The 26,614-nt window shown below is 41.5% G+C and overlaps 1 protein-coding gene and 1 long non-coding RNA gene across 3 annotated transcripts; one reads left to right on the forward strand and one right to left on the reverse strand.

Annotated features, from left to right (window-relative positions):
- Positions 1–18,719, forward strand: DNAJC25 (DnaJ heat shock protein family (Hsp40) member C25). Its single transcript, XM_008513358.2, has 4 exons — positions 1–466; positions 12,332–12,484; positions 14,288–14,758; positions 17,499–18,719. The coding sequence occupies exons 1-4, from the start codon at positions 134–136 to the stop codon at positions 17,619–17,621; spliced, it is 1,080 nt and encodes a 359-aa protein (XP_008511580.2). The 5' UTR covers positions 1–133; the 3' UTR covers positions 17,622–18,719.
- Positions 1,627–26,589, reverse strand: LOC103546631 (uncharacterized). 2 transcript variants are annotated; one of them, XR_011533299.1, is made up of 3 exons: positions 26,254–26,563; positions 19,539–19,665; positions 1,627–2,373 (listed from the first exon to the last, which is right to left on the reverse strand). It is a non-coding gene; the product is annotated as an uncharacterized lncRNA (long non-coding RNA). The 2 variants fall into 2 exon arrangements; XR_543730.2 differs by lacking the exon at positions 1,627–2,373 and adding an exon at positions 7,954–8,226 and having other exon boundaries at positions 26,254–26,589.
- Between the last annotated feature and the right edge of the window lie 25 nt (positions 26,590–26,614).

Raw genomic sequence — 26,614 nt, forward strand, 5'->3', positions numbered from 1 at the left:
TGTCGCAGCCGCTCCCTGTGCGCATGCGCGCCGGCGCCGCCTGCTGACGTGGAGCTGGGCCCCGGCTGCCGATCCGGCGCGCCGCCGAGTGCGGGAGAGCGGCTGGGCTAGCGGAGCGGCGGCCGAGGCCGGGATGGCGGCGCCGCTAGCTTCGCGCCGGGGAGCCGGGGCTGCGGGCCGGCGCTGGGTGGGGCTGCTGCCGCCCGTGCTGCTGGCGCTGCTGCTGGCGCGGCCGGCGGGCGCTCTGGTGGAGGGGCTCTACTGCGGCGCGCGGGACTGCTACGAGGTGCTGGGCGTGAGCCGCGCGGCGGGCAAGGCGGAGATCGCGCGGGCCTACCGCCAGCTGGCCCGGCGCTACCACCCCGACCGCTACCGGCCCGAGCCTGGCGACGAGGGCCCCGGACGGACGCCGCAGAGCGCCGAGGAGGCCTTCCTGCTGGTGGCGACCGCCTACGAGACTCTCAAGGTGAGGCCTGGGGGGGCGGCTGGGCCGAGGGCCCCGTGGGGAGGCACGCGGCGCGGCAGCGTCGGTTCCCCGCCGGGGGAGCGAGGTTCTCTGCGAGCCTGGCGTCCGCGCGGCCACCGGCACGACCCTGAAGAAGCTCACACCTTCCCACGTGGCCCCGGGAAAGAGCCCACACGGCCCATTGACAACCATGGGAAACCCCCTCGGGCCGTGGGGGGACAACCAGCCCCCTCGTTTTTGTGACAGTCTTTTTTACGCAAAGCCGTGGGCATCTTAGGATTTAGTGAAAGGCATTTTAATAACGGGCAACTCACACTCGGAAAGCAGGGTGATTGTTATTGCCAAGATCGGTGATGGAACCCAGGAAAGGTCTCTAATATTGAGTGACTGTGCTCCTGCCAATTTGAGATGACAGAAACTTGGTTTCTGGGGATAGTATTAATTGTGACATTTAGCTCGGGTTTAAGGATCTAGAAAAATACTGAAAAGAACAATGAACAACCAGTCAGAATACTGGATGTTTGACTTTTGGCTCTGACACCCCGGTATGACCTTGGATAGTGACTTCATATGTTGAAATAGCTGTTTCTTCATATGCAAAATTGAGGCCAACCTCACAGGGTTATTATGAGGATTGAATGATAAGGGAGAGAAATCCCTATGTAGGACCTGAAAATAGGTGCTCAATGACTTGGGTTCAAGACTCTGAGAATTTGTAATAGGCAATATTTTGTGACTATGTGTGTAGTCGTTTGACAAAAGTTTTATTGAGTCCTGTGGGGAGGTCTAGCATGATCTGTTTTCTTCTCCTATTCAAAAATCAAAACATATAAGTAATCACAAAGTGTAAATCATCTTTGATGGAAGTGTCACTGCTTCAAGGCCCCCATCATGCTAATGTAACAGCAATTGTAGTTTGAAGATTTTTCTTTCTAGCTTTTTTTTTTTTGGAGGCAGAGTTTCCCATGTTGCTATATAGTCTGCTTTTAATAACTACTTTGAGTGAGTATGCTATAATTTAACCATGGATTATTTTTTCAGAGCTGAAAATACAGAGTCAAGGAGTTAACGGCTTTTCGTTCATGCTTTCCAGAGCAGCTTGGATAATATGGAAACATAAAATGAGCATGCCTAGTTCACTAAATTCTCACTAGCGTTGGTGAGATTGTAATTTTTATTGGCAGTTAGCTGAGGAATGGGTGGGAGGCTGGGAAGGTGCTGAGGCCAGAGGCTTTGGTTACCTATTTAGGATGCAGAGTGATTGAGGAAGGACTTCGGAAAAATGGGAAAGAATTCTCCTTCCAGGGCAGCCCAGCATCTGCAGCCTCAATCTGTGTTTTTCTGCAGTGAGCAAAGAAAGTGGTCCAGACAAACAGCCAGAAAGCCTGGCACATAAGGAAGCGCTGGGCAGAGGGAGGATTCCAGAAGAGAGGGCAGCAATAACACTGGCAAAGGTTGCCTTCTGCTGGGTTTGGAGATGGGTAGGTTTGGCATAAGAATGGTGAGCATGTTAGTAAAACAGGTGCCAAGAAATAGAGACAGTAGAGAAATTCTTGCTGGTGGGCCCCCAGGACAAAATAGTCTTGCCTCTTCTTAAAGAGACAAATTCGGAGGCTGATCTGGTGGATCTGTAAGGGTTGCATCTAAAGGTTTCTACCCCTGAAGTTTAGCACTGATTTGTCAGCCAATAAAAAGCTCAATAAAATAATTCGTCCACTCAAGAACGAGGAACTTTTGGGCAGTTAAAAACGAGTATGTCTGGAGAAAGTAACGCCTTTACTCTTGATTCCAACAGGAGGTGTGTGGTAGCCTGGAGATGCCTCCAAACAGGAAACGAGAATTGGAGTCGCACTGATGAGGAGGGAGTGAGGGAGCGTTCTGTAGTTGCCCAGCCGCACTCAGTGTTACTGCAAGAGAATGGAAATTATCTGTGAGAGAAGAGGGAAGGCTGGGGATGCTTTGGACCTAGGAAAATCAGGACCTAGCTGAGCATTATGAAAACTCCTATTTTAAATTTATAGAAATGGACAGGGATTCCACTTCCAAGTGGAAATACTACAGAAATTTTTTTTTTTAAAACTGCATTGCAGATGCCCTCTCCTGGAGTAAGGAAACAGACTTTGACTTGCTGTGTGTGGAAAAAGTTACTAAAAATAAACAGGGTGGTCTGATTTTGTTTCTGTCATAATGGAAAATTGTGAGAAAGTTGCCAGAGAATATCATCTCTGGGTAATGCAAAGATCTCATGAACTGGGGTCATCCAATTTAGACAGCCTCGGCCTTCCAAATTATCGCTTTGAGGCAGTGGGGATATAACCACTGTTTTGGTTGGATTACAACCACAGGTTGGAAAGAGGGTGTGTGAGGCATAAGAGGTCCATGTGGCTTTTGCTAAGAGCAGGTCAGATAGAACAGTGGGAGAAGTTGATGAGTTCTGGTGACTCCGGAGTAAAGACGAGAGGCAGAAGCCTATCTAGAATTCCACATACCATCTGGTGGAGGCAGCAACTGTAGACCTGGGACCACGTTTCATTTCTATTTGCTGTTTTTGTTATATGCTGTATCTTTCTCCAGAAAGAATATTGGTAAACCCTGTAGGAGGAATACTTATTTGTGGAGCCAGCCAGAAAGGAGGGAGGGAGTTGGGAAGACTATGTCCTCCTTGACAGCCATGTTCAGTTATTCCTGCCGTATGGAAGGAAAAGTTGACTTTATATTTGCTTTGTAGAATGCACAGGTAGATTCCATCACTGGAACAGTATATCTAACAGAAGTTGATTCTTTCTTGAAATCTGAAATAATGTAGTTGTAAATTCATTGGAGCCAGGAGCCTTTTTTCTTCCCCCATAATTTTTTGATAACCTTCTTAATTTCTCTTATTGTTGGTCTGTTCAAGTCTCTTAATATTTTTAATGTATGATATAAGTAGCTGTATTTTGTCCTTATAGTGGTGTTCCACCAAAACTTGTAATAACCAAGGATCTCTGAATATTGATAAATACGTTACCAAAATGGGAAGTATATTCGTGTAAGATACAGTGGATTTATGACTCTGAGGTTGTCTTGGTCAGTGCCTCTTTGAGAGAGACAGATTTTTTAGATGGAGGTTGTTAAAATATACGTACACTAATGTGATTTAAATATAGTTGGTAAGGCAAGGAGATATTATCACACTTGGTCATTGTCATTTTAGCAACAGAAATTCTACCTGTGCATAGAGAGATTGAGGAAAATCAGAAAAAGAAGGATGGATTATAATGGAAGGAGAGGCACTCAGCGGTCAGATGCTTTCACCACATCATGCTTAGTTCATATTCTCAAATAACTTAAAATTCCAGATCTCAGCAGGACTTGGAACCATTTTGATTTCACACACTGCCTTATATTTGCTTCATAGTGTAAGTTAAGACAGTGAATCGTATTTGGCGTATGTGACTAAAGGGGGTTCAGGGGATTCGTGGACTTTGGAAGTTAAGTAAACAGACTGTCACTGGCTGTGTCAACACTGGGTCTTTTTATGTGGATATAGCACTTATCACACTGCACTGTCAATATTGAGTGGTCCTTCTCCCCTCTGCCTTAAACCATGCCCCTCAGTTTTTGTATATATGTCCGTGGCACCTAGCACAATGTCTGGCACATCAGATAATGAATGTTTGTTAAATAAAAACTCATATCTGGAGATAGATTCAGATAGAATGAAAGTCGAAAGTGGATTTCTGGCATTTTGACATTGTTATATGAAGCCTACTTTGGCATTTTACCCCAAATTAATTGTAATTTTAAGGAGTGGTACAGATAAAGTAGATTGGATGGGTATGAAGGAAAAATTCCTACATGAGAGAAAAATTGCACTTCTATTTTTAAGGAGAAATTATGTTCTGAGGGTTTTTAAGCAAGAACATTAATCATTTTTGAATACAGAATAGAATTGGATGAAATAGTTGAAATAAGCATGGCAGAGAAATAAGCAGATGAAGGCACAGGTGGAAAGGATGCACTTAGAAAAACTATGATTGGTAGAAAATGGGAAAATAGAATTTGACAGCATTTGCGAGATCACAAGAGAAGAACACAGCAAAGGTCTTGGAAGTATTACTGGCATGGAGGTTATCTGCTAAGGGATGTGTCCAGAGAACCATCCACTGCTCCAGCCCTGTCTTGGCAGGGCAGTCGCAAGAACACTTTAGTGTCTTTGTGTCAGTCTTATTGATGGCGCAGGGCTTTAAGCACTTAGGAGGAATTTGGCAAAAAGGGGGATTCTGGACTCCCTGCCTTGTTATATTACTGTTGGTTGTTCTCCCTTCGTATTTTCTCTTACTGAGCCCTTTCTCTGACCAGTACTGACGTAGGTGCTGTGGGAGGAGACCATAACAGTGAAAAAGGCACAGTTCCTGCCTTTAAGCTTTTAATATAACAAGGAGACAGATACTTATTGTTTGGTTATTATTTGTTTAAGTTATATAATAAAAACACGTGTAGATTCTATCGCAGCACTGAGAGGAACAATTATTTTTTCCTGGGGGATTTGAGAAGAATGTACTCTTTGATCTGGATCTAGAAGTCACCAGGGTTGACGGTGAAGGGACGTTTCTGGTAGAGGGAAAAGCTGATTAACAAAACCATGGAGTCGTGAGTGTGCAAGGCTTGTCCAGGAATGAGATGTAGTTTGGTGAGGTATTGTAGTAGTGAGTATTCTCTCCACCAAGGATCACTTTTATTGTATTTCTCCCAGGGACTCTTTGTTTTGGGGGAAAAAATTAACTGCACTTGTTAGTATTACTATTTTTCTTTTGCAGCATTGATCCATATTTTAATCAGTTCATAATAATTTGGTATCCATAAAAATAGTAGAAATGATGTAAATTTCTATTATTGTTGTGATGCTGATAGACAGCCAAATTAAGTAAGCTTGGTGGCAGATCGTTTTCATTTCACATGCCAACTCTGCTCATGACTCCCTGCAACATTTGTCAAGGTTTTGAGGCCTGTTCTGGGTTTTCAGGCCTTGTCTGGGTTTTGTGGGAAAGATGGCATGTTTGAGAGTGATTTCTCCTATGGGCCCAGAAGAAGGGTGTGGTGCCTTATGTGCTGCCTTTGCTATTTCTGCTATAAACCCATAAGTGGTGTTTATTTTTTACTGAGCCCTTAATTCCAGTTGTTATTCCCTACTTATGACCAAAGTTGATGATCCACCAGATGTGTTTAATTCTAGTGCTGTGACTGCGTGACACTTGATGTTATCAACAACCAATCAGAGCTTTTGATTAACACAAAAACTACCGAGTTGATATAATTCTAGCCAGAAACCGTACACTTGACGTGTTCGTTTAGCTGGTGCAGATTTGTCATGGGTCAGTGGAACATTTGAGATACTCACATCACCAAGACCCATAGTACATTTTTCGTAGACTTTAGGGGGTCTACTGCTTCTTGGTTAGAAGCCTGTCAGGTGCATGGTAGGGAGAATGTTTCAGGAGACTGGAACATAGTTTGGGATCAGATGATGAACAACCCTTTAGAGGTTTTAAAGTGGAGAAGGAACGCAGTGTGATGTTTGTTTCAGAAAGAAAATTCTGGGGACAATATTGAGGATGGGTTGGGGAAGGCACGAAGGTATTCTTGACTGAATTCATTTTATTTCCACTGTCATCTTCTGGAATCTCATCATTCCTTTTTGGTAACTGGAGAATCTCTCAGTTGGTTCATTTCTCATTCCTTTCACTGAGGTTTGCTTCTTTTAAAGCTACAGTCACATTTTTCTTCTCTCTTCGGTGTTGGCTCTCTTTATTTCTGCATCTCCCTTCCATCCAAGCTGTCGTAGACTAACATGGGCTTCAGCACACGCACTGGAACTGTTCTTATTGAGGTGAACAATGACGCTCTAAGCGTCAGATCTGGGGGCTGCTCTGTATTTCTTCCTCCTGGAAGTCTTTGTGGCATTCGATGGTGTTGACCATGTGGTTCTTTGACCTGTTCTCCCTTGATGTAATTCTCTCCCGTTTCTGCTATCTTTCTAGCCGTTTCTTTTCAGTCTTCTTTTCCTCTGCTTTCACCTTAAACATTGCTTTTCCTTAGCGTTCTGTCCTTTGGGTACTCTTTTCTTTTTATTTTCGAAGCTCTTCCTGATGAAACTCAGCTACATCTTTGACAACTTTAAAATGTGTGTGGTCTCTAGGTTCATATTTTCAATTGTCTCTCATCTGAGGCACAGGTACCCAAAATTAAACATGTCTGAAATCAATCTTTGTTAAAGCATAAATTTTAAAAGAGGATATAATCATGACTCTCATACCTTACATACCTTACAAAATGTGTCAGAGGTCTTTATTTGGCTCATTAATTCATGAGGGAACCAATAAGATATTAAGACTTGTTCAAAAGAGAAAAAAATACCACAGGTTTATAGTCAGACAAGGAATGCTGAAATGCCTGTGAAACTGGCCAATGTGACAAGGCGGTAATCAGTTGCATTTCACTGGACACACTTTGTCTTTCTGTGAAAAAGCATTATTTGCATTACTTCCAGTTTTCTGCAAGTTACTTCTGTCTCTACGAAGTGAAAATAGACTTTCCAAAGATAAGCAAAGGTGCGCTCCTCATACAGGTAGAGAGAATCCAGGGAGTGAAAAGATACCCAGTAATTTTTTTTCTCCCCATTTCAAAATCTTCCGCAGTTTTCCCCTGCATCTTCTCCAAACTTGCTGTCCTCTCCCTCTGTTCGTTATCTTAGAGTAACATGTCCCCACAGTAACTATAGTTAGAAACGTCACTAATCATGCTTGACGTGGTCGATTCTTAGACTCCTGTCAACACTAAGTTTTATTGATTCTGCTTGTTGGTCTCTAAAATTTCTTTGTCCCTCATTCCATTCTCTACGATACTATCAGTTATTTTTCAAAAATACATATTTCTACTCAATGCTGTTGTTCTCATACTTTAAAACGTTTCATTTTTGAATAGCACAGACAATAACACCCTGACACTTCGGCTTGGCATATAAGATCCTCTGCAGTTCTTATCCAAACCTTTCTTCCTGGCCACATTTACTGCTCCTTTCTTCCTCAATTTCCCAGTGCTCAAGCCTCGCTGAATCCTTTATATTCACTGATGCTTCTGTACTTTGACTTCTGCTGTTCCCTTTGCCTGGAAGACGTTTTCCCACATCTTTCTTGCTTTTCAAAATCCAGCACTCACTTCGTCTCTTCTGTGAATCCCATTACGGTGGTCTCAGGCAGTTAGTTAGTCCTCTAGTCCTTAGCACGTCAAATTGTGCTTTTCTTGCCAGCTAGGTTCTCCTAGATCGGAGAGTTCTTGAGGGCAGGACCTTATCTTGTCTTTTTATCCTTCTTTGAGTACAACACAAGGCTTAATGCCCTGCATAATTATTTGCTGAATCAAAAATAACTAAAGTTTCTAAAAGCTCCTATAACCAAGTAGATAGTAATACTGTACTATTAGCTGATACACAGAGGAACAGATTTGGGTTTTGAGCATGTTGAATTTGAGATATTTTATTACATTTCAGAAGTGTTCAGGAGGTACACTATTTGAAAATAGGAGGATGCAGGAAAAGCAGACCTGAGTGTCCGTAGTGTGTAGGTGATACTGCACGTCACGTCAGTTGTTGGGATCCCATGTAGTCTGAGAAGAGGAGCCATATGAGAAGATAGTTGCACTAGTGGCTGGGGGGCGGGGAACAAGAAAAAAATGACACTGATAGCAGTTCATTTCCTTCCTCTTCAGTAGGATGTAACGGCCTGGAAAAAATTGAGGGGAACAGATGCTGTTTTTTTTAAAGAATCATTTGTGTGTGTGTATTGCTTTTAAAAATAGGATTAATATATATTTTTAAGAATGAACAAAATAGGAATTTTCATATATTATTGATTCCTGGCCTTTACTATCCTAAAATGGTTTCTACTATCTGTGTACTAGAAAAATTTTAATGTAAAACTGGCTGCAATATCACATTATTGCAATTTATGTTTATTGAGATGAAACAATTCATTGTTTCTGTCAAGGGCAAGAACATAATATATTTTTGCCTCTGGGGAGGGGGGAATAAATACTTTCATAAGAGAAGGAAGGACTCAGTGCTTTCTTTGCTTGTGGGTTTCCTCTTGTTCACTTTTGATCTAGATATTGGTGGTTCTGTTCCAGTCCTCCTGCATATAACCAAGAGGATTGGGAGTGGAGTGGACACCAGCAGAAGCACCATTTTTGCCTGTAGAGATTAGAAACAAGGAGCTTATTGCCCTGCTTGTCAAGGCTCAGGACAGAGAGGAGGAAGAAACAAGTATAAAGGTTTTGGTTTTGGAAAGAAGTTGGAATCTCCTGACCCTGGGACCTTAAGATCCACAAAATTGCTGAAAGAAAAAGTACTACCTTATGGAAAGGTAAGCTATTAAACTGTTTTAAGGTTTAAGCTATTTTAGCCAAAGTAGTGTATTTTCATAAGCTATGAAATCAAGCAATCATTTCTGCAAAGCCTAAGTTTTTGTGACATAATCACCCATCCAGCCTTCCTGCTGAGGTGGAAACCTCGGTGGCGGGAGATATGTTTATAGTGAGGGAGAGCCTTCCCAAAATTCCACTCATTTTAAAACGACATTTACTGAATGCCAGGCACTGTGCTAGGCCTTGGATATACAGAGATTAATGAGTCACCCTACCTATCTAGAAGTTCTCGTTCAAGGAAAAGAAAAAAACAATGATTACAATGTGATAAGTGCTATAATAAATAGGAAATATGTGCAATGAGAGTGGTCCAACTCTGTCTGAGGCAGTGACGTTTGTGTCCTACAGGATTAGTAGGAGCTCATGAGGCTGCAAGAAAGGGCTGGGCATTTGAGTTAGAATTATGTGTTTAAAGACATAGGTATGAAAGAGCATCCTGTACTGGAGGAACACACCAAATTCCAGAAATTACTATCTGAATGTTTGCTATGGGCAAAAGAGGGGAGAGTGATGAGATGTTTCTAGGTAAGATTGGGCCAGTTATGGAGGCTTTGTTGCATGCCAAGGAAATTTTAATTTACCTTATTAGCCACGGGGAAGCATCAGAGATAAAAAACAAAAAATTGCGGGACTACTTGAGTTGCAAGATGGGTAGGAGAAAAAATAAATATATGGTGTTAAAATAAGAATGTACCTGTAGCTCTCTAATTGGGTCCCAGTCTCTCTCTTTTCTTTTTTGCTAATATTCCTGGTATCCTTATGTTCTTACTAGATTGATTCTAAACTTTGTGGGTTACTAAAGAGTAGGATTTTGTCTTAGAGTGTTGAGAACTCTCTCTCCAATTTGTGCCCACCTTGAAAACCTTCTAAAGTGTGTATTGTGCGTGCCTCAGCCTAAAATCATTTTCTTCATTCTGAAGAGAAAGCCATACACCAAAGAGTAAAGTTTCTAGCTGCTTAAATGCTACAAGTAACTGGCCAAACTTCTTGTCTCTAATCATGACCAAAATAAGGTTATAAATTTGTGGTGACCTCAAGGAAAGAAAACCATCCTAAGAGAAGTCAGACTTGACCCTGAAACGTTTTGCAAGAATTAAGTAGTTTGAGGACTCATTTGAGGGCCCAGAATCGACCCCACAGGCTCTGGTTACAGTAGAGGGGCCTGACACAAGGTAGAGATTTTAGAGTCGTTGGTTGCTGGAGCATCAGTTGACCGACCTGTTAGATGTGCTCAGAACTTGATGATGTCTCAACTCTAGGGACTAATGAGAAGATGGTGACCCTGGGGGAAGGTTTGGGTGAAATGCTTGAAGAGGGATATCTACATTATATGGATTATGACCTTTACTAAGATAAGAGAACAAAGAAGAGAAGATAGCCACTGGAGCGGGACATTCACAAAGCAGATTTCAGTGAGGCTCAAAGCTCTTGCTGTGTCTTTCCCCAGGAGCAGTACAGACAGACTGGGGAAAGGGCTCTGCGTAGATTGTGATGCTGGAGGACTACAGGAAGCTGATCTGTACAGTTTCAAAACTACATGTAATCTAGGAGGAGCAAGGAGAAGAATCATGTTTGAAGACATAACGTTTCAAAAGGCATCTACCAAGATTGGGAGGCTAAAAGTCAAGGATGTCAGGCCAAAAGTGGAGCATTTCTATGAAATAAGCCCAAAAAGCAAAAAATGGAGGGAGAATGGGAAAATTCTCAAAGGATATCTTGAAGTACTCAAAATGAGATACATCAAGAGACCTGGGCTTTAGTCTTCAGAGCTATTTTTATGACCTATAAAGTTTTACCCTCTTTCTGTTAGAAGCTCTGAAATATGATGATGACTTGTAGAAGGAATAATGGATTGACAGTTGAAAGTGTGGCCATTGCCACCAGAAAATCTTTCTTCTATGGAAACGAATATACAAGGATCGAATCTGAAAATAACATCAGCCAGAGCTCAGTTCTCCTTATGTAACAGACAATTCTCCCACTGGCCCTCTATATAGTGCCATGGAATAGGCTTTACATATGTTTATATCTAGTTATACTAGATACTAGTTTATCTAGTTTCAAATTCTAATCAAAGGTAAAAATATTTTGAATATAATGAATTTAAGAAAATTGTCACTGAGAATACGCTCACGCAAATTCGGAATTCTTAATAGAAAATATATAATGATTTGAATGGGTACAGGGAAGTTTTTGTCATTAGCAAACTTCTTGTTTAAATCTAAGAAACTGCACATTGGAGGACTCAGGAGGGGCTCTGAACAGACCCAGGGCCTCTGTCTGTGGTAGCAAAGCCCTGGGTGCAGATTTTGAAATGCCTTCAGGTAAGAATGTTGAATAATTCATCCTAGAAAGAAATTCTCTAGGTTAAAAAATATTTTTGTTTTCCTAATGGTTTCTGTTGTACTTACAGAGAGTAAAGAATTTGTTGTGGTTTTAGTCTTTGACATTCTTGGACAGGACAAAATAAGTTTCCTGTGCAATAAAAAGCAAATCATAACCTAGTTAAGCAGCTCTTCAATCTTTGTAGCTCAGTACAAGATTGGCATTTACCCCTGTTAGAGATTGGTTACAATTAGAGAAGGTTTTAAGAAATGTTTTATTTGTGAACTTTCAGAGCAGCATTTCAAAGTGCTCTGATTTTTTCAACATGTTTGTGTGATTAAGAAAGATCTATATGTTACCTTATTTATGAACTGGGCTGTGACAATGTTATAGTAGTAAGGTACTATTTATTTGTAACATGTTTTTATATAATATATGTCATTTGATATTCAAAACAACCCTGCAAAATTAGTAGGGTAGGTATTATTATCTCCATTTTACAAATGAAGAAGAGTGAGTGTCAGAGAGGCTGAAAATTTCACCCCAAGTCACAAAGCTAGACTTGGACCATTTCCTGCATCATTGTTTCTTCAGATGAGCGCAACTCAGTTTTGTAGGCACAGACTGGCTTCGTCTGCTTTTTGTTGTCTTAATCGTTGCTTTCAATGGGAAACTTTCTACACAAGGCTGGAAAATGATTGTGAACATATACAACGGAGATAAACATTTTTTTCTATCAACAGTTACAGAGAATAGGTGTCAACATGCTCTTAGGTTTTAAGAACATGATGACGTCCTTATTAGCACCACAACACCGGCTGTAAAGGCATGGTTAATTGTTATGAAAGTGTTCTTATTTTTCCAGGAAGACTCAGGAATTTGGGGAAATAAAGTTCTGGGAACAAATTTACATGTACCTTTGAAGAGTGATGGAAATTTTTTTGATTTTTGACAGTTTCAGTTCTTTTATGCAGATTGATCTTACATAATGATAAAATTCTAGATTTGACTTATCAAGATTATAAACTAAGGCCATTTTATGAAATGTCCTATGAAATTGGATATCTTGCTATTTTGCAGGATGAAGAAACACGCAAAGACTACGACTACATGCTGGATCACCCGGAAGAGTACTACAGCCATTATTACCACTACTACAGCAGGCGCTTAGCCCCTAAAGTGGATGTGAGGGTTGTGATCTTGGTCAGTGTGTGTGCTATTTCAGTGTTTCAGGTGTGTATTGATGGAAAGGTGTGTCTACGTGTTCCTTTTTGTAAAATTTTACTTCCAGTTGTGATTGTTTTAACATTAGAAAAATATTCATTTATTCAACCAGTTGATAATATTGGAATCTTTGTCAGTGGGAAGTCCAAGAAATTGAGGATGAATGTCATTATATGACTACAAAAAAACCCAACAGCAGATCTTTTTTTCATTGCCCCCTTTAGAGTATTTTCCACATAACAGCCAGAGTGATTGTCAACCTGATCATATCATTTACTTTTGTAGAACTTTTCAGTGATTTTCCATTAAACTTGGGAAAAATCTGAACTTCTTAATATGACCTCACATATGACCCCTCATATTTGGCACCTATCCATCCACCAAATGCTAGTAGTGCTTGCCATCATTGTAATAACTGAAAATGTCCCACACATTTCTACGTGCCTGCTAAGGGTGGCTTTTGCTGGAGTTGAACACTACTAAAATAGATTAAAAGAGCTACAGTAACTTTTTATGTTGTTTTAAAATATCACAAAAATTTAACTTTGGCCTGAAATGAGTGTTTCCTACTATTATTCTTTTTTTTTTTTTCCTGAGGAAGATTAGCCCTGAGCTAACATCTGCCAATCCTCCTCTTTTTGCTGAGGAAGACTGGCCCTGAGCTAACATCCGTGCCCATCTTCCTCTACTTTATATGTGGGATGCCTACCACAGCATGGCATTGGCTAAGCGGTGCCATGTCTGTACCTGGGATCCGAACCGGTGAGCCCCGGGCCACCGAAGCAGAACATGTGCACTTAACCGCTGCGCCACTGGGCCGGCCCCCCTACTATTATTCTTAAACTAACCACATCTATCATGAATTCCTTTAGAGGAAAAGACCATGTCAAGTGACTAGACTGAAGTAATTTGCTAGTTTGAAAATTGTTTCTCCAGTTTAATTCCCAGAAATGAGATTAAATTTATTTGATAAAAAGAATTCCTAAGCTAAGGTTGTATATTTTAAATGCATCCGCTTTTGTAGAGGTGTTGTCTACAGGGGAAAGCAGGGATAATTTTACTTTTCTGTTTTAGATAACGTAATATCCTAGTGACATTTTTTTTTTTTTTTGCTGTTCCTAATAGATCGCTACTAAAATATTTCAGGATATTATTGGTGTAACCACTATATTCACTCAGTAAAAGAGCAAGTCAAGTTTGAAAAGTAGGACTTTTTTTGACAATTAATAAAACCAATTGTGGTTGCTTATATTTATGAAATAAGTTGTTTCCTGTCCAAGTAAGGAAAGAGTTCAAACATATTTGAATCTTTCAGTTCAGAAGCTGATTAGCATTACTATAGTATAGGTAGATGGTTTAGGAAAGAGGCAGGAATGAGTATAGTTGCCTGAGTCTATATCCTGTGATTTTTTTTAAACCAGTTCCTCACCAGCTAGTTTTGCCATTTAACTCCTCCTCCAGTACGTAGATTGCAGTCTTAACACAGAGATTTCTTGACAGTGATCGTAGGGAAGAGCCAAATGGTAAAGATGTGAAATCACAGGTGTGGTGTGATTCCATCGGTCTATCCTCTGACCTTGGGTATCCCTTGTCTGAATTAATGGCTTTTTGGCTCAGCTCAGGGCTTGCCTGACTTACCCAGTGTTGAGACCCCATGCACACATGGGTATTATTCGGTTGTATCTTGTAATTACAGACTTAAGATGATTGAGGTCCCTATTTTTATTCAGAATGGGTTTCTCAGGGGATGGTGTTCACCAAGATGAATTTTGGTAGTAAAAATGACCCATTTTTCTTTGTTAAATGTTCTAGTTTTTCAGCTGGTGGAATAGCTACGACAAGGCAATCAGCTACCTAGCCACAGTGCCCAAGTACCGCATCCAGGCCATGGAGATTGCCAAGCAGCAGGGCTTGCTCAGAAAAGCCAAAGAGAAGGGCAGAAACAAGAAGTCCAAAGAGGAAATTCGTGATGAGGAGGAGAACATCATAAAGAACATTATAAAAAGTAAAATAGATATTAAGGGAGGCTATCAGAAACCCCAGATACGTGATCTTCTCCTGTTTCAAATTCTCTTAGCTCCTTTTCACCTGTGTTCGTATATAGTGTGGTATTGCCGGTGGATCTATAATTTTAACATCAAGGGCAAAGAATATGGCGAAGAAGAAAGACTGTATATCATACGTAAATCTATGAAGATGTCAAAGTCTCAGTTTGATAGTCTGGAAGATCATCAGAAAGAAACTTTTCTTAAACGGGAGCTCTGGATCAAGGAGAACTATGAGGTGGGTAATCCCTCTGCTGTGATTTCAGTGTTGCTCCTCTGCCACGCTAAAGTGAGGCTGGGCCCCAGGAGCACACTCATTCCTCAAATCCCAGAGTCACGTAATGAACAAAGATCTTTCACTGAAAGTAGGACCGTATTTGGTAGTGGGACAGTGGGTTTTTAACCTGTAATTTGTCTTTTTTTTTTAAGATTTTATTTTTTCTTTTTCTCCCCAAAGCCCCCCAGTACATAGTTGTGGGGTTTTTTCCCTATGTAGACCACCGATTTTTTCTTCTCTTTTTCTTTTTGAGTTAATTTTTATTGAGTTAATGATAGTTTACAATCTTGTGAAATTTCAGTTGTACATTATTGTTTGTCAATCGCGTTGTAGGTGCACCCCTTCACTCTTTGTGCCCACCCCTGCAACCCCCCTTTCCCCTGGTAGCCACTAATCTGTTCTCTTTGTCCACATATTTAAATTCCTCATATGAGTGGAGTCATACAGCGATTGTCCTTCTCTGTCTGGCTTATTTCACTTAACATAATTCCCTCAAGGTCCATCCATGTTGTTGCAAATGGGACGATTTTGTTCTTTTTTATGGCTGAGTAGTATTCCATTGTATATATACCACATCTTCTTTATCCAATCATCAGTTGATGGGCACTTAGGTTGCTTCCATGTCTTGGCTATTGTGAATAATGCTGCAATGAACATTGGGGTGCATGGGACTTTTGAAATTGCTGACTTCAAGCTCTTTGGATAGATACCCAGTAGTGGGATAGCTGGATCGTATAGTAGTTCTATTTTTAATTTTTGAGAAATCTCCATACTGTTTTCCATAGTGGCTGCACCAGTTTGTATTCCCACCAGCAGTGTTTGAGGGTTCCTTTTTCTCCACAACCTCTCCAACATTTGTTACCATTTGTTTTGGTGATTTTTGTCATTCTAATGGGTGTAAGGTGATCTCTTAGTGTAGTTTTGATTTGCATTTCCATAGTTGTATATTTTTAGTTGTGGGTGCTTCTAGTCGTGGCATGGCCTGATGAGTGGTGCTATGTCGGCGCCCAGGATTTGAACTGGGGAAACCCTGGGCCGCCAAAGCAGAGTGCGCGAACTTAACCACTCAGCCATGGGGCCGGTCCCCCATTTTTTTGTAAAGTAGTTTTTTTTAAAAGATTTTATTTTTTCCTTTTTCTCCCCAAAGCCCCCCGGTACATAGTTGTGTATTCTTCGTTGTGGGTCCTTCTAGTTGTGGCATGTGGGACGCTGCCTCAGCGTGGTCTGATGAGCAGTGCCATGTCCGCGCCCAGGATTCGAACTAACGAAACACTGGGCCGCCTGCAGCGGAGCGCGCGAACTTAACCACTCGGCCACGGGGCCAGCCCCAGTAACTTGTCTTTTTAAAAGATGAACTTCAAATACTTGAATTGACCGATGCTGAAAATTTTAAGAATGGTCTAATTGGTTGTGTTAAACTGCAGTGGGATGATGTATACGTTTGCGTGGATTTCACAACTTTTTAATTTTGCTTTTAAATTAAATTGACTTACTATATTGCCGCTAAACTTTGGGCATTTTAATAAATACTATATTCTACAATCGTCAGCTATAACAATTGCTTTGAGGTGATCAGCTGCTCAGCTGAAGTCCTAAAGAAACTAGTAATCTCATCCTAATAATATTTTGGGTTTTGAATAAAATTAATTGGTTAAGGTATTAAAATGAGAATAAAGCACAGGGAAACCTTAAGAAATCTGAGATATATTTGGTTTTTTAGTTTCATACACATTCCTTTTTATATGTGGTGCCCTAAATATTAGATTTTACTGACAGTTTCATTCTGAATTAAATAAGTAACTTACTATGAATTGCCAGAATGTTTTGGCAAGTAGACATATTCAGCCTGCTTATAAATAACATAAAAATGGAAGGTAACATACAATTTTGCTCCTAAATTATTTGGAAGATTTTCTCTTTTTAGTAGGTTAAGCAGCCCAATCCACAAAACTGTCTTTCATAGCGTACCATCCTGGGCTGAATTATCGTAGGTTGTTATATGAGATTATCTTAGTTATTACTTCCTAAAATTTGGAAAAGGATCATTTCTTTCTGAAATCTGATGTGGCTGTAGAACTGCATTTGACGCCTTGTCCGTTTAGCTTTAACTGAAATCCACTAAAAGTTACAGAAATGCAGATGGTCTTTGTTCGTAATCTGTGTGGTGTACTTAACCTTCTTTGGGAACTTTAATAAACTATTTTGAAAAACTAGTAATTATCTTTGAAAATAGAAATAGCCGTAAGTTCAGTTTGGAGACACATGTCTACACAGGTCATTTTGTACCTTGGTAGGATCAACAAATACTGAAAGTCATCAGTTAAATTTACAGAGTACTGTGTTAAAAAAATAAAGTGTGATTCTTTAATATTGGACATTAGTTGTAGAGAGGAGCTGTGTAATCCTTTTAAACTCAGCTTGTGTATGATTTCAATGAGGAAAAGAATGTATTCCCAGGTTACAGAAATCGGTGACAAAAAATTAGTATTCTTGTACAAGGTGTTCTTTTTTTTTTAACACTGAAGGTTAAGGTGCTTAATTGCTTAGTATTTTCAGATGCATGCTCTTCAGAAGACAAACCGATACATTTATTGGGAAACTTTTACCTAAAGTTATATTTGAAAAATGTAAATATGCCATAAAGCTAATGACGCGTTTCCCTTTGGATCATAAAGTCAATTAGTGTTATTTATACTGATAGGTTTACAAACAAGAACAAGAAGAAGAACTAAAGAAAAAATTGGCAAACGATCCTAGATGGAAGAGATACAGGAGGTGGATGAAGAATGAAGGGCCGGGACGGTTAACGTTTGTGGATGACTGAAGATTGCCGGAATGCTATTATGCCAAACCTTAATTGTGACATTATTTTCATAACTGAATTATTTCAGAAATGTATCAGCTGCTCCTCAGCAGTAACTAAAATTCCTCAAATACTTGATTAAACAATAATATAGAAATTTAAACTTTTCCCTTAAAACTTTATACATAAGACATTTATGATTGTTCAATTTTTATAATCTATTTGTGGATTTTGTTAAAAGATTTGACATGAAAATTTATTAGTTGCCATTTAAGAATTTTATATGTTTAGTTAAAAGATTTGACGTGAAAATTTATTAGATACCATTTAAAATTTTTACGTGTTACGTGTTTATTCTTCCAAAGTGTTTCCTTACTCTTTGTTATAGTGCTGCATTTTTCTGCTTTCATGGCCTCTAATATTTTCACCAAACATAAAAAATTATAACAGCATTTAAGTACATGATTGTGAGTGTCTTTCTAGACACAGACTTCAGTAAAATGGTTTCAGCTATCATGCCATCTTCATTACAGTCATTCTAGGATTGCAGTATGTTCAGAATCTCTCTCTAGGAGAGTCTTCTGCTGGAATATCCTTATACTGTTTCCTCCCGTCATAATGTTCTTATCAGAGCAGAAACTCTCCAGGAGAGTGAGCCTACCTTCACGTCCTTGTGGGATGGTCTTGATTACAGTCATTATAGGACTATAAGTGTATTCTCAAACGTGTTTCCCAGAGAGACCTTGTAAGAAGGTCTTTTGTACCACAGTAATGCTTCTCCCCCACCCTTCAAGTAAAAAAAATACTGGAGCAGAAATAGTGTACTGAAAAGTTGTTCATATACCTGTATTATGAAGTCCTCGCGTGGTGAAAAATCCATTGTACATGGGTGCATTTACATGCATTTAAACCAGAAAGAAGAGGTGCATGGCTGTGTGCTGTTCTATCAATGAAATATAAATGTTTATACATGTGGAAGTGAAAGTAATTCACACGTAATTTGACTGAAGCAAGTGTGATACTGCACCAGAGTGTCGAGACACATTCATGGTAGTGAATCAATACTCCTGTGAAAGGATTTATCCGATTGCTTCATATTAATAAAATGGTTGCAAGATATCACAGTTCTGTTGGTATGACATTTTAAGTCAAAGATTAACATATTGCTTTTGTATTACATAATTTTAAAAGATTAGTGTAAATAGTAGATATTGAGTCTCTTTCTAGCTAAAGTAAACTAGTCCTTTCGGGAGCTCAGCCCAAATATGTGACATAGACCAAGAGGCAGGAGGGAAGAATTCTGCCCTTGCTAATGTGGACAAAGACCCGAGGCAAGTCCCTCAGTCGGGTGAGGGCCTCATTTGCTTCGTTAGAAAATGGGGGGAGGAGTTTGACCAGATTATCACTAGGGCCCTTTTGCAGCTCTAAAATTTAGAAGTGACGTGATTATATTTTTGTAAACTTAAAATGAAAGCGTCACATGCCTCCGTTCTTTTTAGGCGGGTGCAGAAACTACAGAGCCAAACTCCGGGAAGCTATGTTCCAAACCTGCAGGGCCCAACTCTTAACCAGAGACAAATGCCTTTCAAAGGTGCTGTGGTCTTAGAGCCAGCAACCCGCCTTAGAATTCATTATCATATATTTAACACAGAATAGTATTTGTCATCTAAGAACAGAAGTATGTGCCATGTGTTATAAGGACCAAGAAGAAATGTAGGCACTTGGCCCTCTGTTAAAATTTCAAAGAAATTTCTGGTATTCTAGTAGTTTTTCCCCAGTGATAAGGAAAAATAAGAGGACTGGATATGTTAGTATTCGTAAAGCTTGGCTGATAAAAACCAGCTATCTTTGGATATTATTTTGCATATCTGCTGGATTGCTGTATTTCTGACTTTCCAGAGATCTCATTTCAGGAATTGTCCCCAGCAGCCTGCTCACCTGGTAAAAGTGTGGTCTCTTTTTGGAATCATGGTCATTGCATAGGTCAAGATGAATGGATTCTCCTTAACGGAAGCACTATGATTCTTCTCTCCCCTTCCCTCGACAGAATAACTGCTGCAAAATCCTAGAGTGAAGGAAGGGCCATTAGTTGTCACAAGTGTCATTCAAGTACTCTGGATATTGTCCATCCTCTACCCATCCCCCACCAAAAAACCAAAAGCTTCTCCGGCGTTAGGACCATCTGGAGGAGGATCCTGGGTAGAGGACCTCACAACCCCACTCGTTAGGAAATTCTTCTTGTGCTTCACTTTAGGGCTGTTGCCATCCCCCTTTTGCTTGACATCCACGGGTTTATACTGCATTGCTGTTCATTGCTGTGTGTTATCACTTCATGTAATTGAGGTCTGTGCTAACATTACTAAGTCTTAGGGTTCTATTCCTGTCAAATATCTTCATAACAGATTCCAGTACTAACCTTTTCTCACTGGTCTTATTTCTTTATGAGTTCTTCAAGTTCTATCAATCATAGGTTGCTGTTTCATAACCCACCTGTTAGGTAGTTACCATGCCTAGAATCAGTTTAGAGAATTAGCAATTATTTTCATACTATTGAATTTATGTCTAGAAAATCATAGTAGTTCATTTCTTTTGAGATTTTTTTCGGACTGAAAGCGTACTAAACTTTTATCACCCAAACTTGGAGATATTTCCTTGAGTGGAAGCCATTGCTAAGCCAACATTCAGCCAGTATTATGAACCAGTCTGCTGGCCCCAAATGGAGAGGTCTGTGGAAATTAAAGAGAAATGTCTTTTTTTTTTTTTTTAAAGATTTAATTTTTTTCCTTTTTCTCCCCAAAGCCCCCCAGTACATAGTTGTATATTCTTCGTTGTGGGTTCTTCTGGTTGTGGCATGTGGGACGCTGCCTCAGCGTGGTCTGATGAGCAGTGCCATGTCTGCGCCCAGGATTCGAACCAACGAAACACTGGGCCGCCTGCAGCGGAGCGCGCAAACTTAACCACTCGGCCACGGGGCCAGCCCCAAGAAATGTCTTTTATTAGACATTAGTATAAATATATCTAGCTATTTTAAAACATTAAATCAGACATGGTCTCTGTTGAGTTATAACTGTGCATTTAAGGCAGATAAATGTTGGTCTTGATGAAACTACACGTATGGATGAAGTAGAATTAATTTTATTTACAAGATGTGATACTCTTCACATTTAAATATAGGCTAAGGCTAAACCTGGAACCTAATAACTAAATAAAATTTGCTAAACAAATTATTTAACCTTTCTGGTTTCCTCAACTATGAAATGAGGGGATCTTTGTAGATAATTAGGATTTAAAATTCTGTAGGCCTGCAAATACACATAGGTTTACGATCTGCAGTAGATTAGATTGCCCGCTATTGAGAAATGTTATGGGCATTTAATTTAAAAGCCTACATGGCGGGGTGGGCCCGTGGCCTGTGGTGGTTTGGCACTGTGCTTCAGCGACCCGGGTTCGCAGGTTTGGATCCCAGGTGTGGACCTCCACCACTGTCTGTCAGCCATGCTGTGGCAGCGACCCATTTACAAAATAGAGGGAGCCGGGCACAGACGTTGGCTCAGGGCCGATCTTCCCCAACAACAACAACAAAAGCCTACAGAATTATTTGTAAACTTTAATCAGCTTCTTAGTACCTAGAGGATTCAGAGCGTCCTTGACAACTGTGCATGGAATGGATCACATTGTCTCAAGACAGTGCCCTGTGGGGCTTCTTACAGACTCCTCCCCGGTTTCATTAGGGGATGGAAAAACTTCCTCCCATTCAGCACCCTCTCCTTTTAGAACCTCAAGAAGAGCGAGTAAGATGCAGCGGAATGGCTCTGGCGGCTCTGGCTTTGTAGCCTGGCACACCAAGGCTCGGGTTCTGGCGCTGCAACTGTCTGGACTTTGGGCAGATTAACCTCTCAGCCATGTCTTCTCATTTTTAATAGTAAAATGAGATACTAGATCCTAAAAGTAGGATCCTAGCTCCTTCACAGGATTATGACGAGAATTCAACAAGATGGGAGTAAGTGCTGGCATATACTAAGAGCTCAGTAAATGTTTCCTTGCCTTCAGAGGGAACATGAAAGAGTCATTCTCATTCGTTAAAATCCACGGTAATCAGAGTGTTTAGTGATGACTCCAAATCCACTGTTTAAAGTCTTTAGTCTTTCACTGGGTACTTCAATTCCTTGCCTGGCGCAGAGTTCTGTGCTGGAGTGAAAACAGTGATGCTCCTTAGGCTTGGAATTGTGTGTTAAAAGCAGCTGCCTGCCCCTTGTTGCCTTTGGGGTACAAGCTGAAGCAGCAGAGATAAGCGCGGAGAGAACGAACTTTCAGAGACAACAGAACAATCAGCCACTTGCTAGTTTAAGGCCTGTGTTTCTCCTGAGCCACAGTTTGAATGAGGTAGAAGAGGCATCTCGGAATGGCTGCTCAAGAGGGCATTACCGTTAGCTCCCAAAGTCTAAAAGTGCCTGGGAAAGTCTCCCCAGAGAAGCTGAAGCTACAAACCTGCTGAACCTTTAGCTCTCGATTCCTTATTCTCTATTCTAAAAATAATGCAATGGGTACAGGGAAGTGGAGTAATTTGGTTCCGGTGCATTAGACTGTGTCACATTAAATATAGTTGTTAATGTGTTTCCCTGTTTCTTTTTAATCATTTTAGAAAACCAAAGGTATATATTACTGTCATTTGATATAACATTGGCAGAAAGAAACACCTTCCCATTATATCATTATTTTTATGGAAAAGAGTAATTTAAGCTCCTTTTCTGGAAAAATAACCCACGGTTAGTAAAAAGGTGACAAAATACATGTCAGAGGAGTAAAGAATTATAGATCGTAACAGGGAAACAAATGAAACATTTGTCTTCATAAGGACACTGACATTTCGAAAAATTACTGAGATTCTTAGAAACAGTGGAAATTTACAAGTTTTTATTTTAACCAAGAGAAAAGTGTGTAACAAATTCTTTAAAATAATATACCGGCGATGTGTGATTTGAGCTGGGGTGGGGAGGAAAGGATAGACTGTCCCCATGCCTCCCCTCCTTTCCGAGCTCCAGAAATAACTGCATCTGTGGGAAGAGACTCTCGTCCTCCAGGTCAGCAGGCGCTCTTGAAAGCTAAAATGAAAGTTCTTTTCCCACTGGGCCTGATAGTAGGCAAGTCACTTTCCTTAGTGGGTCTTAGTTTCCTCATCTGTAAAGCTAGGAGTGGACTCCATTATCTGAAGTTCTACAGATAAGGGACTACGTTATTTCCACTCTGAAGTTCCATGATGTAAAGATAAAGGATGAGAAGACATTCTGGTAAAGTAGAAAGCAAGACACAGATGGTTGGCCCTCCTCAGCTACAAGTGGGCCCAGCCTGCTCACCCAGGCGTCGCTGCAGGAGGCTGTGTGCTAACACCTGGCTGTCTCTGTCTTTTTCTTTTTTTTTTTTTTTTAAGATTGGCTCCTGAGCTAACAACTGTTGCCAATCTTTTTTTTTTTTTCTGCTTTGTCTCCCCAAATCCCCCTGGTACCTAGCTGTATATCTTAGTTGTGGGTCCTTCTAGTATGGCATGTGGGATGCCACCTCAATGTGGCCTGACGAGTGGTGCCATGTCCGCGCCCAGGATCCGAACCAGCGAAACCCTAGGCCACCACAGCCCAGCCCGAGAACTTAACCACTCGGCCCCAGGGCCAGCCCCTGGCTGTCTCTTTCAAAGCCAGCCCACTTGTCTCCAAGACTAGCACAAGCGATCATACAGAGGTGGGCATGAAGGAGGGAGGTGGGCACCCCCCTGGACTTTTTCTGCTACTACATGGCTGACACACAAGTATTACCTTATGTGTCCCCTCACTGTGGGCCACCCTAAAGCCGACTTTTCTAATTAGAGAGAATCTCATTTCTTCAGCTGTCATTGCACTCTGCTGATGTCTCCCACATCAACATCTTGCCTCTAAACATTTGCAACAGCCTTGAGGCACGTAGCAGTACAACTGAACAGTCAGTCCTAAACCAAACTCATCCCTGTTCGTTATTCCTGCCTCCACACCTCATCCTGTTTCCTGATGTCTGCTACGGCCGTCGGTCTAGCCCACTCTGCCTCCGAAGCCTTTGCCCTCTTTCCCCTGCATTTCATAACCACCATGAAGCACTATTGTTAGTCTTTTGAACTTTCTCCATCCTACCTTCAGAGTTCTCTCTAGGGCCTCATTCCAGCCACTCTCTCCACCAAAAAGACAAAACAAAACTATTAATGAAAGTCATCTTGTCTCCCCAACTTTAGTTCATTTTATATCCTCATCCCAGATTAATAACCCTACAATGTTTTACCATGTGGCTACCCCAGTGTTTGCCACAAACTTTTCTGTTTCTCTTGAGGTTTTCTGTGACTTCTAGTCTTAACTGCTTTATCTTCTATTACTCACTAGAGCCTTCTCTATTCATTAATTCATTTATCCCATGTGTACATGGCCTCCTGGTCTCCCCCTTGTTGGAATGCTTTCCTCCTTCTTCTCTGCTATCTGCAGGACACATATTTTCAAGGTCCAGGTCTCACCATCTATGAGGATATTTTCCTAATCCTTCCAGTCTATATCTTTACTCCGAGTTCTCCACCACATTTTTCTTTTGGTGAGGAAGATTGGCCCCGAGCTAACATCTGTTGCCAATCTTCTTCTTATTGCTTGAGGAAGATTGTCACTGAGCTCACATCTGTGCCAATCCTCCTCTACTTTTTGTATGTGGGACGCTGCCACAGCATAGCTTGATGAGCAGTGTATAGGTCTGCACTTGGGATCTGAACCTGTGAACCCTGGACCTCCAAAGCAGAGCGCACAAACTTAACCACTATGCCACAGGGCCAGCCCCTGCCACATCTGTTTGACACGCAACCATTCTATCCTGTCTTACCAATCTAGGGATGTTTCCAACGTGTACTTTCCTCTTTTGACTAGAATATATGTTGTTTGTGGTGAGGGAACTTGCCACTAGAGAGGGCTTTAAAATTCGCAAATGTGCTCTTGTCTCAAGAAAAACTCTTAACACCCCAAAGACTGAACCTATTGCTCACTAAATGAATAGAAGAAATAATCAGCCTCAACAGTTAAGACATTTAAAAGACTTGAGATACCACTATCATCTATTAGGCTGGTAGTAGAGATAATCACAGTACGGAATTGTGAGGCTGCAGAGAAACAGGCAGCCTTCTGGTGGGAATAACAAATGCTACCACCTTCTGGAGGGTAAAGTAGGGGAAAGTTTTAAAAACTGTTTGTATTCCTTGACCCATCAATTCCACTTCTAGGCATCTTAAGGAAACAACACAGACATGCACAAAGCTGTCTGTTAACGTGGCCACCATAATGTTAAATAATAGGGCCGTAGTAAATAACTCATGATCCAGTGGTACAATGGAATACCATGCAGTCATTAAAAATAACAGAATAGGGCATATTTTTTTGACTGCCCCTGGCCCTCTTCTGGTTCCAGCATCCTGGTTTTCCTTTGGGGAACAACTCCCCCGTCCCCCAAATCTATGTGGTTTGGGTGGGTGTCTTAGTTTGGGTTCCCCAGAGAAATGGACTTTGAGATGGTGATTTTTATGCAAAAAATTTATTGGGGATTGTCAAAATCAACACATGTGGGGGTGTCCAGGAAGTGGGGCCTGGGCAGAGGGAGGAGTTGAACTGTGAAGGCCGTTGCCATAAGGGCCTCAGTTGGCCCCAGGGAGGCGCTCTGGAGCTGGCACCATCCCTTAACGTTGTCCCAACTTGAGACAAGGGCCTTGGAGTTCCGATCTTATATGTCCCACATCAGTCAACGGTTGAGAGCTGACCCTGGGAGGGCTGGCTCTCTGGCTAACGGTAGTTCCCAGAGAGGAACTTAGCTGAGAGCCATCAGCTGCTGCTACTCCCAGCAGCCGGGGAAATGAGCGCCCCAGTCCTAAATGGGGAAGTTGGGTGCTGCACCCAGCACCCGCTAGAGGTGGGGCTGACCCCACCCCCATCCCACTCTCGGCCAGGTGCAGCCAATCTGAGCGTTCCAACTCCACATAACCCCTGCCTTCAAATAGTGACTGCTTCAGGGGTGGGCCCATGACTCAGGCCGCTCAGGGAGATCCATGACGGGGATTTTTGCTGGAACAATTAGAAAGGAAAGAGGCGCTCTTGCTCGTGGGTCCGCTAGGCTGGGTCAGTGAAAGCACGGAACCTTCCTTGATAGCCCTGCACAGGGTCTATTCACCACTGAAGAAAAAGAGGCCCACACTCGGAAAAAGCAGGGCCAACAGACGGAGAAGGGGAGCCCAGAAGCTATTCTTTGAGCAATTAAATCCACTACTTTAAAATCTCTGGGCTTTTCAGTTACACAAGCCAATATATTACCTTTTTGCATTAGCTAGATTAAGTGGGTTCTGACAAATCAATGGTGTACGAGAATAACAAGGAAATACTCATGATACCTTAAGGGGAAAAATCCACGTTATATATACATATAGTACATATAGTAATGATGCCAGTTTTGTAAAACAAACGAATGTACACAGTAAAAACAAGAAAATGCAGCACGTAGAAACCATGGTTATAGTCCAACGGTGAGGTGGGAGTGCGGGGCTGCATTTAATTCTTTTCTCTAGGTTCGGCAAAGATGTCAGGGTCTGGGATTTCACCCCGCTTCCCTTACTTACCCCACCAAATCAACTGGCAGGATCCCCTGACACAGCGACAGGCCGGTTGATAGACCTGCTCCTGTCTCACGGAAGTCCCACCACTTGTCCTTCCTCTCCCTCGGGATAATTGGTCCTCACGGCAGAGAAGCCGTCACCCCCGGCCCCTTAGGCCTCCAGCTCCTTTCCCACTTTGGCTCCAGCCACAAAGGATCACGGTTCTGATTGGCCAGGCCTGCGTCTTTGCCGTCTCCATCCCCACACCAACTCCGCTCATCCCAGAAGCTTCCCCGTGGAGAGGCGCGCTCGTGCGGGGCCCCCGACGCGGCTCGGGTTGCCAGTGTAGACGCGGGTATCATCTAGGCGCGGAAGGCAGCGAGGC

This window comes from Equus przewalskii, chromosome 26 (assembly GCF_037783145.1).
Source record: "Equus przewalskii isolate Varuska chromosome 26, EquPr2, whole genome shotgun sequence".
NCBI lineage: Eukaryota > Metazoa > Chordata > Mammalia > Perissodactyla > Equidae > Equus > Equus przewalskii.

What these genes read in the sequence shown, in the direction of transcription:
- DNAJC25 (XM_008513358.2), top strand. Translation starts at nt 134, where the DNA reads ATGGCGGCGCCGCTAGCTTCGCGCCGGGGAGCCGGGGCTGCGGGCCGG. An exon ending in CCGCCTACGAGACTCTCAAG is followed by an intron (nt 467 to 12,331) that starts GTGAGGCCTGGG and finishes GCTATTTTGCAG; the next exon opens with GATGAAGAAACACGCAAAGA. An exon ending in GTGCTATTTCAGTGTTTCAG is followed by an intron (nt 12,485 to 14,287) that starts GTGTGTATTGAT and finishes TAAATGTTCTAG; the next exon opens with TTTTTCAGCTGGTGGAATAG.